This window comes from Heliconius melpomene, chromosome 18 (assembly GCF_056956725.1).
Source record: "Heliconius melpomene rosina isolate 202511_hmr_F chromosome 18, ASM5695672v1, whole genome shotgun sequence".
NCBI classification, from domain to species: Eukaryota; Metazoa; Arthropoda; class Insecta; order Lepidoptera; family Nymphalidae; genus Heliconius; species Heliconius melpomene.
Window position 1 is genome coordinate 3,780,778 of NC_140406.1, and position 13,368 is coordinate 3,794,145.

The 13,368-nt window shown below is 30.7% G+C and overlaps 2 protein-coding genes across 3 annotated transcripts; one reads left to right on the plus strand and one right to left on the minus strand.

Moving 5' to 3' along the window:
* The first annotated feature begins 247 nt into the window (after nucleotides 1-247).
* Nucleotides 248-7,486, plus strand: LOC146529226 (uncharacterized). The gene is made up of 3 exons (XM_085201522.1): nucleotides 248-396; nucleotides 4,060-5,016; nucleotides 5,644-7,486. Exons 1-3 carry the CDS (start codon nucleotides 363-365, stop codon nucleotides 5,805-5,807), a joined length of 1,155 nt encoding a protein of 384 aa, XP_085057648.1. The 5' UTR covers nucleotides 248-362; the 3' UTR covers nucleotides 5,808-7,486.
* Nucleotides 6,458-12,852, minus strand: Cdk8 (cyclin-dependent kinase 8). Of its 2 annotated transcripts, none has more exons than XM_085201521.1 (8): nucleotides 12,378-12,852; nucleotides 11,975-12,226; nucleotides 11,366-11,555; nucleotides 10,518-10,731; nucleotides 10,045-10,213; nucleotides 9,157-9,279; nucleotides 8,745-8,817; nucleotides 6,458-8,049 (listed from the first exon to the last, which is right to left on the minus strand). In XM_085201521.1, exons 1-8 carry the CDS (start codon nucleotides 12,621-12,623, stop codon nucleotides 7,922-7,924), a joined length of 1,395 nt encoding a protein of 464 aa, XP_085057647.1. In that variant the 5' UTR covers nucleotides 12,624-12,852; the 3' UTR covers nucleotides 6,458-7,921. The 2 variants fall into 2 exon arrangements, with proteins under 2 accessions (XP_085057647.1, XP_085057646.1); XM_085201520.1 differs by having other exon boundaries at nucleotides 12,375-12,851.
* Nucleotides 12,853-13,368: the final 516 nt, after the last annotated feature.

Consider the following 13,368-nt stretch of genomic DNA (forward strand, 5'->3'; position numbering starts at 1 on the left):
TTCCAGAGGCATTGCACGATGAGTACTTATATGATTTAAATCATTTTCATAACGAAATCTTTTATGAAATAGTTAGCAAAAAATACTGTACAGTACGTTCTATTAACTATACGTTTGCAAAAAAACATTATATTGCTTGAAATATGAATAGTAAAAATATGTCTGTTTCTTTACTTACTAACTACTAAGTAAATACTATGTATATATTAAAGATTCATTCAATAAAGATTTTATAACAGTATAATTTTATGAATCAATTTCATCGATGAACGAGACATGGAGAATGGAGATTGCTATAGCAACGAGTACATCACTACAGCCAGATACTGGTTTAACCAACAGACTGTCAGCGACCAGCCGGTATGGAGGACGCGCTTACGCTCATCGTTTTAACACGTGAGTTCATTTCACACATAAACCTTATTAAATAGAGAATAGAGATCGTAATAAAGTAGAGCAAGTATACAAATACCGTTGCAACATTATTTATTTAGTGAACCGTGTAACGCCATTCAATGTCCCATGTAGTTATAAAAATGTATGGGACTAATGTATGGGACTTTCACCCATTGTTATTTTAGTGCTATGTCGTAAGATATTGTGGTTTATTTACGAAATGGCTTGTTTATATATGTAGTTTGATTATCAGTTATATAGAAATAATTTAGACTTTAAATTTATAATAGTCTGTGATGTAGAACAATTTTAATTATTCATTTTATCTAACTTGGTCAAAGCAAAAGTGTGTGATACTAGAAGTAATATTTTTTTTTATAAGATTTTGTCCAGAATATTTTTTATTAAAATACTTTAAATTAATATTAAATATAGAGTCACTCAAAATCAAGCTCTCATAGCTCAAACTGAACATTTATTATAATTTAAAATACAGTAAAATTTATATTATAAATATTTCACAGTTTATTCGTAGGCCTGCATTTTATGTAGGTATATAAAGAATTAAATGTTTTTGTTTCATAAAGTTTCATTAAACTTAATGTAGTAATATAGATAGCGATCCTTTCGTAAATTCCGCTTTGTAGAATAAAAATAATAAATATCACATATTATTTTGTATATTTAAATAAAAATAAAAAAAAAATACATTTAAGTTTGGTTAACATTACACAATAAATAATACGTAGATACAATTAATTATACGATTTTAAATAAAAACGTTTAACTTTAAGAATTCCATATAAGTATGCAAACAGTCATTGGATATTACCGACAAATTATGCAACTTGTATAAAAGGCAGTGAAACTTGCATTCATGCGTTAATTAGATTGTTTAAAAAAACTTAGGTGTTACTTACTACCTAAACAACAATTATTTAACATTATAAAATTATATTTATATCATATATTAATATTAGATTTTTTGTGAGATTAATATTTTATATATTTTGTAATTTAATATTTCCTTTAAGAATTATAACAATTGTATTATTTTTATATAACATGAAACTTCTATTTCTGGTGTATATCACTTGTTTTTGTGTAGGTTTTTGTTATTTTTGCTTTCCACAACATGAAATAGCTTCATGAAAATAAATTCTTTACTTATTTCCCAATAATATCTTCAGAACCTTCCCGTTTCCCGTTATTTCTTTATTGCTTATACAAATATAATTCAAAGCAAATAGTAAAATGTAGCTTTACATTTACATTCTCCTGTTTATTTCTTATTCTTTTTACTCTATCTACTCTACCAGAATCGACTCTCTGCCCCTTACTTATATTTCATTCTACTATAGAACTATTTGGAGGTCAATCGTGGCGTAGGAGCACTGGCATGTGAATGTAAATTTTAAAAAAGTAAATATTTATATTTGCAAAGCGCGGTGTTAAGTTCTGCCATTCAACACGCAATGCCTCCAGAATTTGGCGGAAAATGGGGAGCAGAGTGTCTTAACACTAGGCTCCTTCTGCCTAGATTGCTACATGCGGCTCACCTAAAACGTGAAGCTATAGAATATATTTAGACGTATCTTTCTTAGAGTTATGTCTATCTATAACATTACCTTTACTACGTAAACAGTAGCAAGAGAACATTCCTGAGTTATGATTAGTACGCGAGACATATATTGGTAATGGATCTTGAGATTCTTGAAAAATTAACCTTATTTTATTAAATATAAAGATTAATTTGAAGTGTACTCTACCAAGCATGCGTAATTACCAAGCGTACGGCATCTAGACTAGATTTCCATTCATGATTTACAATATTATTTTTGCGAACGTTCGTCCATATTATCATTTGTTTTTATTATAAAATAAGTAGACTTAAAAAAATAAAAATTCAGATTCACGCTGTATCCGTACACAGCAAGAAATAAATTTAAAAAAACTTGTTAGTTGTTTTTAATTTATATTATTATTTATCTATTGTTAAGTAAATAAATAAATAAATTCTTTATTTTGGGAAAAACAGTACAGAAATCATAAATTTTGTGTTAATAAGAAAATATCATCATACAGGGTGTCCCAGGAGCCAACGATAAAACGAAACCAGGTGATAGACCAAGTCGTGACAGTTATGAGAAAAATATAAAAAAAATTCTTTGTCATGTATTTTTCATATTATATTGATTTTAAAAAATATCGGAAAAACCGACACCCTGTGATGATTTTTCAAGTCCTAAGACTACAAATATTACTCTTTCTTCATTTTTTTTTCTGTAATGTAATCATGAGTAACCCTTCTGTGAATTACAGTTTAAGATTTAAACATACCTACATCAGTTTTCAATAAAATGTGGTGTTTTTGCCAAACATTAAATTCAAAATATTTACTACACCCAACTTTAACCGACTGTACTATAAAAAAAATGTACTACACTGTTTTTGCAAGTAACTTTAAAAGTTGGCGCATTTAATCTGGATTCCGAAATGGTACGACACTTGCTGGATTACTTCTTTGTTGAAGAGAGAAAAATCGAAATACACGATAATCGGGATGACGTTCAGCTTTTTGGTATCTTTTCCGATACATTCTAGCTGCAGCATTTGCGTTACATAACCATTCTCCATGAATGAAATGCATATTGGCAACGTGTCAAAGACCGAGTATATGGCCTGCGAGAGCCCGGACTCGAGCACTGTTCTTATAAGTCCTGGGCCAGCCCCTAAATCGGATAAGCGTTGCCTGGGCTAAGTGTTTAGTTTAGGGAGGTGACTGGTGTGGTCTGTGATCGCAGGATACCATCCAAACTCTTATCCGTCTTATAGAGATCGTGATCGATGCCTTCAGACTCGTGCATGACGGATCCAAGGTACCTGAACTTTTCCAACTTAGGGGATGGGGACCCAGGACTTATAAGGACAGTGCTCGAGTGCTCGTTGGCTCCTGGGACACCCTGTATATTCATATTTTATTCATAAGTATATCATGAATGAAAATCAACTCTAGACAACTCTAACATTTAAAAAAAACTCTTTGGGTTATTTAAAACTAAATTTTATATTATCGTCTTCTCAATTAATACCTAACCATTCGATGCACCCATACGCGTTTGTTTATAAAATCGATGAATGGAACAATGTGGCTGAATCAAAATATCGCTGTCACCAACGAGGGACTTGACCTTAGGGAGTTACATTGCAAAAAGTAAACCTTGAAAACCTGTTCGGGTTCCGCTGTGATGTGACGATCGACAAATAAGAGATATGAGCTAACTTGTTACTTACATACATACATACCTACATGCATTTATATGTATCGACAAAGATACTGAAGTGTTTGTAAATGCAAGCAATTGATTGTATTAGATTTTTTAAATATAGATATGGTAGACCTACACATTTAGTGGCCGAACTCAACGCCTCGCCTTCCTATCGATACCAGAGCGAATTTATTAAATATTTTATTTCCTCGAGCGGGAATCGAATCCGCAACCTATCGCGTTTACCTACGCACATTTGCCACATTCACAATATCTATTTCAGTAAGTTTTTCTTTGTCTGTTATTTTAAGACTAGCACACACTTTAATTTTCACCTTGTATTATATAATTTATAAAATATAATATACCTAATACATTTATAATTTTATTTCAGTGTTACAACTATGTCGAGCCGAGATATCGAACACGGAATGGTTCGCCGCAAATTTAATAAATGACCCAAATTATACACCAAAACCCATCACGGAAATATTTACTACTGATATAACATTTATACCTAAAAGACCATCAATGTCGACCGAAGCAGCTTCGAGAGAAACACCTTCTCCAACAATCTCGACCACATTTTCTACTATAACTGGGAGAGAAATGGCTACTCAGGAGATGGTTACCGAAGGAGTACCGCAAATTATAAACTCTGCAGTACAACAATCTCAAGGAAACATGCCACCAAATAATAATATGCCAAGTGCTATTTTAGTGTATGATCCAAGCCTTCAAAGCAGTCAAATATATCAACAGCCCTCATCTACTCCAGCAACAGCTGAAGCGGAGTTGTCTACAAATTTTGTTACACAAACGTCACCTATGCCTTATTCTCCACCATCTCCTCCGAATTTAATACCAGCTGCTCAAGGCCCTACAATTGTGGTTCGGCAACCCTTAAATCAGGATGCTAATCCACCACTGATGCCAATAGGTTTGATACCAAACGCATGGAATGGAAATTCCGTTATACCAATATCAAATATCCCTGTAGTAAACGCTTCTTCTGCCTTGGTATCGCCTACACCACTTATTTCTGACCAACAATCTGAAACTGTCCGACCTGAAAACCGAAGACCATCACTCACAGTTCGTCTTAAAACGCCTCGAGGCTCTATAACTAATATCAGAATTAACCCTTCAACAACTGTAAGACCTTTGACGACAAGAAGAAGAAAATCAAGCAAAAGAGCGAATGATTATGAAATCTGCTTAAATTCTTGCAGCGGCCGAAAAGAACCAATCTGTAGTAGCCCTATAGGAGTGTTCCCGATAGACCCAGATAGGCTGAAAGGCTTCGCTTCTCTATGTCACATGGCCTGCCACAATTCTTTTAGAAAAGATCGTAAGTATTAAATGATCGTAAATTATGCGTATTAACTTTTTAATTGACAGACAGACATCCTTCTATTTGCAATAACTTGTTTTGTCGAACGCATAATGAGGTTAAAATGCAACTAGTCAGTCTTGTTTCGTACCCTACACTGTCTAGTCTTAGTTAAGTGCACTTTCTATTCGAATGCCTAGCCTATGTCTATAATTATTAAAGTATTATATTTATTTAGAAAATTATAAAAAAAAATATCTGCAAGCATTAATAATGTCATATATAATAAAAAATAATAACAGAAATTTTGATTGTTAATAGTATATCTATTATTATACTTGACAATAAAATTAATATGGCATCCGTATACGATATTACTATTTAACAGAATATTATTTTTAATTATGTTTAGAATATTTTTTTTCCTATTTTATAAAGTTTATTATATGTTGTGTAAAAATAACTCAACGTACAAATCTGTATTTCTTTTCATATTTTTTTATTCGTCGAAAGAACACAACTAAAAAGTTATGACTTTAAAATATTTATTTAATTTTATTATTATATTTATATCGATTTCAATACTAAAGATAAATGAACATTTTTAAATATACCTAATACTAAATCACTATTTATTATTTCCAGAAGTGTTCGACAAAGTGGCGGACGGCCGATGTGGGAGACTGCGCACGCGCATTCGACCTCTGGACAAAAACAAACTAAACAGGGAAGACCTGAACAAAGCCCAATACACTATAACGCATAATGCACCTGAAACGGTCATGGAATTCTCACCTTTAAAACGTTGAACAAGAAAATAAATAAAAATTTGATATTCTAAAATTAATATCAGGGATTAGTGATAAGATGATCGTGGTTATCGAAAGAAAAACGTACGGTTTATATCAATTTCTATTAAATAGTGTTCTGTAAAATAGTATTAAAAAAAATGAAATATTATCTAGCAAACCAAGAAGTAATTTTCAATATTGAAGTAAAATTAAGTATTTTGATAGAATTAAGGACTTTAATATATTTTATTACTACTGTATTTTTAGATAGTTTATTCTGTACTATGGCAACTATTAACGAATTAATATATGTAAAACATTGTGAGTTAAACTATACATACGCATATTATTAATGTTAGAGCAACTTAAAATTATTATCGTCTTCTTATATAAAAATTATTTAAAAAAACAATAAGATAATAAAAAAAGACGTTTAAAAGTTTCAGCACATTTACATAACTAAGAAAACTTTGATAATTAAATCGCAATCACATAATGCTCTTATAAACGTATCGGCGTAGTGGTAGTATTTTTACAATAACTTTTAAACCACCTTTATATAAGACTTGTATTCTAGACGGTTCCGTCCATAAGTTATTCGTTATAATATTATATTTAAGGTATAAATTATATAAAGTTTTCTAAAATTACGTGTAAATTAAACAATATTTTATTTACAAAATCTTTATTCTTTAATTAACCTTAAATAATTATTTACATTACTCACGGAGTCTAGTTAATATTGTCAAAAAAAAATTATAATATCAATAATTAACACAAAATTAAATTAAATGAAACATACAAAGTTAGAAATCCCATTTTTTGTAAGAAATTAAATAAAAAAAAATGTAATAAAACTCATTTGTATTAAGATATATCAGTCTTTGAAAACATTATAAGAAATAGATTCAAAATAGTTTATAGAAATCTATTGTACGAAATGTTAATTATTGCTTTATTTTCTACTGGCGACCTAAACACGGCTTGCATATATTTATAAAATTTGAAATTTAGACTTTTAAAAGTATTTAATTGAACACGTGTTTCATCGTATTCTAGAATTCTCCCCCTAAGGGTGCAAATAAGGGGTTGAAAGTTTGTATAGATTTTTTTTCAATCGGCATCAATTTTAAAAAAATTGAAATTCAGACTCTTAAAAGTATTTAATTGAACACATGTTTCATGGTTTTCTAGAATTCTTCCCCTAAATAAGCAAGCGAAGCTGCGCACGTCCGCTAGTTATAATATATTAGTTATCATAGTTTTTGTATAATTTACAAAAACTTTACATAAATTGTATTCACATAGTTGCCTATGTATTATTCTCATATATGACATATATCAGTTTGTATACTTTAACTCAAAAACTAATATAGATTTGAATTACATTCAGAATATTATTTAATTAATAGGATAGTAAATTACACACTCGTGGCATATTTAGAACGTGATTTGCTTGGTTGTGGCGGTTGCCGATTCAAATCCGACTAAACGAAAGTTTTTATTATTTTTTCTAGACAGAGAGAACTTAGTATTAAGAGTGCGTGGCTCCGATAGTAGCATTACGCGTTTACTTACTGGAGCAGAGAAATGAAAGTATTTCATTGCTTCGATCAAGAATCGAATAGTTATGGTCGCATCAATACAATTATTTCTAATCAAATACAAAGATTTTCCAAAAATAAAAGGACCACACGTAGTATTAAATAAAAACAATGGACTAAGTAAAATGTTGAGTGTTTTGTCAAATTGAGTTTCCAACAAGATATAATTCTAAATATACGCGATTAATCCGGTTAAGGACTTTTATTTTAAAAACAATGTATTGCCACGAGTTGAAATCAAACCCACAACAACCAGCACAACTTGCGGTGACAGTATAAAATTTTGTTCGCATTAAGTATAAGCATGTTGAGAATCTATTTATGCAGATATTATAACAAACATTATGTTCTTTCTGTAGAGACATCTAATTATTAAAAACTATTTTTAACCAAGCAATTTAATGTACTTATTAACATACCTTCATTAATTTATTATTAATAAATTATTATAACTATTAAAGTGAGATAACATTCCATTTACTTTTCTTATAAACGCTAAATGGACACTTTAACTATTAATATTAAATATTAAAATCGTTGTTGAAAGTTTCCTTGTTGTGATTGAGCGTTTTGTTGTTGTCCGCCAAACATCATTTGTTGTTGTTGATGGAACTCCTGTTGGCCGCCGCCACCGGTGTTGTTGCCTTGATTTGGACCTGACATTATAATAAATATTTTTTTATTTATTTATATTTAGGGCTCCGTAACGCAAAATAAAAATAGGATCACTGTGATCCGTCTGTCAAGACCATTCATTAATCGCGAGATTGCGTCTAGATTTTAACTTGAAATTGATATCAAATATTCAGATTACCTTACCTTATATATAACCCATTTAAACTTTAAATTGTCTCTGTGAAGAAATGTTTAAACGGTTATAGAATGGATACCATCAATCCATGTATTTTATCAAAAATAAAATTTAATCATGCAAAATCTATATCTATATATATACGAGTATATAAAAGCAGACATTCCCACTGAGGTATATACACGCACCCGCTGCCGTAACCGCTGTGTATAGAAACGTGAAATTTGGACATTTGGCGTTTGGAATGTTGTTTTGTACAACACCACTTAGAAGAGATTTTGAACAATTTTAACCCTAAAGGGATGAAATTGGGGTGAAAAGTTTGTATTGAAAAATCTTTAAATCGGCATCTATTTTTATAAAATTTAAATTCATACTCTTAAAACATTTAATTAAACACGTGTTTCATGGTTTATTAGAATTCACCCCATAAACTGAAAATAATTTAATAAATATATTTAACAAATATTCATATAATTGAAGCCGACGGAGCCGCCTGTGTCCGCTAGTTATAAATAAACCTACAAATACATATCGTACCTGACATCCTCATTCTTTTAGCGTTATTGGCCGCGTGGTCGTGACTGTTCGCTTGCACTTGGTTCTGTTGAGTCTGGAAAATTTGAAATTTATTCACAGTCTATTGGAGTATTTATATTAATTTCATTTAATGATTATTCTTGTACATGTATGTATTTAGAATGTAAATTATGAAATGAGTTTTAATAAATAGATGATTAAGACAACTAGCTTCTAACTCTAGACTGGACACTAAACTAACAATGGACCAATCATATTTTAATTCTAAAACCTAATTCTATATTACAAAATTAAAACTGGCAAATTGAGTACAACCGCTAAATAAATAAAAGAAAAAGAAAAACCTAATATTGTTGTTATATGTAATTTCAATGCACAATATGCCTTATTTAACATAAATAAATATACATACATTAGGCTGTTGTTGTTGTTGTTGTTGATTCTGCCGAGCTTTCGATTCGCCTTTGTCATCTTGGTCGTCATCGGTAAGGAATTCTCTTTTGGGATACGGTATTGGACATCCCGCAAATACATCCTGTAAATAAAAAAAACTAATAGTGAAAAAAGCAGTTTCATAGTAGCTCTACACTAAGCCTACCCAGTGACAAGACAATTTTTTAGATCATATTAAATTGCTGGGACAGTTGAGGCGCAGGGGCAAAAGCGTGCGACTGTAAACGCCACAGTTTGTGAGTTTGATTTCCACTTGAGGATATTCATGTTTAATATTTTCATTTCTTCGATCTAGTAACAAGGCAAATTACACACTAACTTACAAATAAATAAATACAATCGAATTGATAACCTCCTTTTCTTACAGAAGTCGGTTAAAAAGCAGTTGAACAGTGTTAAGCTTCTTTTATAAAAAGAAGTAGGTTGAAAAGACAACACACTAAAGAGAGTAAACTTCACTCATTATTCACATAGAGAGGATGGATGTAGACATTCTAACTCCTGGTATGAAGTACTTAAAGTTACAAAACAATCAGGGATGAGTATACAAATTGTTATTGGGATATTTTTGGGAAAAAAAAAGGAAAATAATGACGTTAAGAACTATAGTGTGAAATGTTTACTTTGGAAAGGATGCAGTAAGCAGATTAGCATTTCTTTTTGAATCAATTCACAAAAATGTTCATAGATCAAAACACTTTTACTGTTAGATAGTGCATTTATCATCATCATTTAGAGGAAGGCCATGTTACATCTGGCTGTAGCATAATGATTGATTGAAAACTGTTATATAAATGCAAAAACTTGAAATAATCTGTTGCATGTGTAATTTTTAAACAGTGTGTACCTGTGTTGGCAAAGGATCTTCAGAAAAATATGGATCTTGCATCGCTTGCTCCGATGTTATTCTTCTGTTGGGATCCATTAATAATAATCTTTGAAGAAGGCTAAATGCTTTACTGTCCGGCTTTATTTTATGTCTGTCCATGTATTTACTGAGAGAACAATTTTGATAACTGAAATTTCATACAGTATGGCATTATTGGCTAATATAATGAAAACTAATTATGATAACTGGTGCAATGGGACAGCACTGACATGATGGTTGTGGGTTAGATTGATACTCAGAGAAATGCTTATATTTTAGTTTTTTTCGTTTTGTAAAACAAAGTGCAATGTTCAGTTCTGGCACTCAATGTTGCCTTCAAAATTGGGGTAAGTGGGGAATGAAGTTGTAACTTTAGTGCAGGATACAATGTTTTTACATTTATTATGCTTTTGCATAACATACAAATATAAAAAACAATTCAACAAACATACTTAGATCTCTTAAAATCCTTCACCAAAGTGGCATGTTCAGGCATTTTTCTTATATCCTCCCAATCCTTTTCTTGTGGGAAGCCCATTACATTGAATATCCTATCTAATTGGTCATGGTGATACGGATTACTTGTCTTTATGTCTTCCTGACGACAATGGAATATGGGCTCCGATGTTAGCAATTCAGCAAATATACAACCTATTGCCCAAATATCTGAAAATATATATTTTTAAATTACCTAGTAAAGAAAGATATGAGCTCGCCGTTGTTGTGGCACAGGGACACTAGTTTGCGACTGTAAACGTGATGCGAATATTATTTACAAGAATTCACTGGACAGAATATTATTTACGGAAAATGGGGAATGTAAGTATCACAATGGAGAATGGAGTATCTTAAGACTCAGTTCCCTCTGCCTGACTTGCTATGTGACTTCAAACTTCATAACTTGAATTGAAAATTTACAGCAGTTTCAATTCAATTACTATTGAAATATTTCGAGGATGAAATATTTGAAATAACATTTGAAAGAATAACTAAGATTTGTTGTCCTCCCTTATAAAGTGTAAGGGATCAGGTTTACAAGGAAACTTAAAATAAGTTATGATTATTATGCTTGAGGTTGTAGACACAAGCATCATTAGCTGAGTCTGGCCTTTTGTCATAATTTAAATTCATAACATTAATTTATTTCTCCTGTACTTCTTTATAATAATTATTATTTTATTTATTAATTTATCATTATTTATCACAAGTGATTTTTTTTATTAATCCTAATTAACTAGCTGTCTGTATTTTTGACTTAGGAGGCAAAACCACAGGTTAAAGGCAGTGAGTATATACATACCTATTGCTTTAGTATAATGTCTGGCTCCCAACAAAAGCTCAGGTGCTCTGTACCAAAATGTAACAACCACTGGATCCAAATCAGCTAAAGGTTTTAAAGGGGCATTAAATAATCTTGCAAATCCCATATCAGCTATCTTCACTCGACCCCTTTCTGGACCTTCACCCATTACTAAAATGTTTGCAGGTTTCTGTAAATGCAACATTTTTGTTAGATCATTTATTACAACAATAAAATTTTGTTCTAATGGTTTTATGTAGCATTCCCACTTTGGGGGAATTAAAAATTTAATATTTTTATATCCTGGCTTGGGTAACAAGACAAAGCATTGAGTTCTGCCACTCAACATACACTTAGGTTCCCAAGTTCTCTTTGCCTATCCTACTAAGTGTGTGGTACAATGTAAAGCCAAAAAATTATTCAAATATAGTAGGATGAGAGTGAACTGTCTGCCTATCCTACTACTAGTGTGATATATCAACACCACACTTTGTCTATCAGAGCAAGGATATAATAATTCATATGACTGTGGGCATTAATGTGTCATGATGGCCAGAAATTTTAATAAATTAGTAATAACATTGAAGATAATTAATTAGCAAATCTTACCAAATCTCTATGTAGAACCCAATTAGAATGTAAATAATGTATTCCATCTAATATCTGATACAATAAACTCTTCACCATGCCTTTTGGAACCATCACAGATTTCTTATTAGCTTTAGCAGCTCTGTGAAACTTTATAATATGCCAAAGATCATGCTCTGCATAGTCAAACAATAACCACACTTTACGATCAGTATGTGATAAAAATACCCTTATCAAGTTAATGACATTTGGATGTTTTAGCTCTCGGAGCAACTGTAAGTGAGAAAATAAAAAATAAATACCTTAATATTTATATATACTATGTGGAGCTATGTTGTCTAAGAAAATTGTGAATAATCATATTAGAATTGTTCAACAATTTTCTACAAAAAATATGATATAAATAACAGAACATATGTACCGCGATTTCTCTACAAGCTGACATAGACAAACCGGTTCCTTCAATCTGTTTTAAAGCATAATCCTTAGTATCGGAACCGTCTTTTCTTCTAGCTTTGTAAACATGACCGTAAGTACCCCGGCCCACTTTACAACCTTCATAATCAAACAAATCTTCGACTTTAGATCGTTCAGTTTGTGTTTTCATTTTAAACTCATAATCCATCATAACAGATGCCATGGTTTTATTATTTTGAAAATTATCTGCCATTTTTAAGGAATATAATGTTTACAGTGGAATGTCTTTAAGTTTTTAATTATTACTTCCTGATTTACAAATCAAATTCATATTTTCTTCGTTTTTTAAAATTGACGACAAATCCAAAAATGTAATAAACTTTTCATCGATTAATAAAACAAATGTATCCCATTATTTCGCGCTAATAAATCATTACAGTTCAACGCTTCTTGAATTTGACAACTGCAAAATAAAACTGTCAAAATTAATATATATATATATATAGATTATAGAACATAGACTACTAATGAAATACAGATTAAAATGAAATACAAAGTTAAATAAACATACAAGTAATTGATAGATATATAGACAAACTCATAGAGATGATAAAGGACAAAGAACAACAATAACAAAACAAAAAATCTTTTAAATATATATAAGAAAATCAGGAAAATCAATTCCATAATCATGTAGTTATTGTAGTCGTAACTTATTTAGCCCAAATGGAGGGTTATGTTTTTAACGTGTATGTATGTATGTTTGTATCTTTGTTCCCTTGTAACTATTAACCCAGTGAACTGATTTTGATGAATGAATCATTGGACTTGTTTTGATGGAGCGAGTATTACTGGGTAGTGGATATATTAATTTAGTTTATGCAAACAGTGTTTTGTTATGTTTATAATGCACTTTCTTACAAATATGTATTCATATTTGCAGAAATTATTTACTGAAATTACTTTTATACTATTAAATTGTATGTATTTTTATTTTG

What these genes read in the sequence shown, in the direction of transcription:
- Cdk8 (XM_085201520.1), bottom strand. Translation starts at nt 12,623, where the DNA reads ATGGCAGATAATTTTCAAAATAATAAAACCATGGCATCTGTTATGATG. An exon ending in GGGTTCTACATAGAGATTTG is followed by an intron (nt 11,556 to 11,974) that starts GTAAGATTTGCT and finishes TTGCATTTACAG; the next exon opens with AAACCTGCAAACATTTTAGT. An exon ending in ACATTATACTAAAGCAATAG is followed by an intron (nt 10,732 to 11,365) that starts GTATGTATATAC and finishes ATATATTTTCAG; the next exon opens with ATATTTGGGCAATAGGTTGT.
- LOC146529226 (XM_085201522.1), top strand. Translation starts at nt 363, where the DNA reads ATGGAGGACGCGCTTACGCTCATCGTTTTAACAC. An exon ending in TACGCTCATCGTTTTAACAC is followed by an intron (nt 397 to 4,059) that starts GTGAGTTCATTT and finishes ATTTTATTTCAG; the next exon opens with TGTTACAACTATGTCGAGCC. An exon ending in CAATTCTTTTAGAAAAGATC is followed by an intron (nt 5,017 to 5,643) that starts GTAAGTATTAAA and finishes TATTATTTCCAG; the next exon opens with AAGTGTTCGACAAAGTGGCG.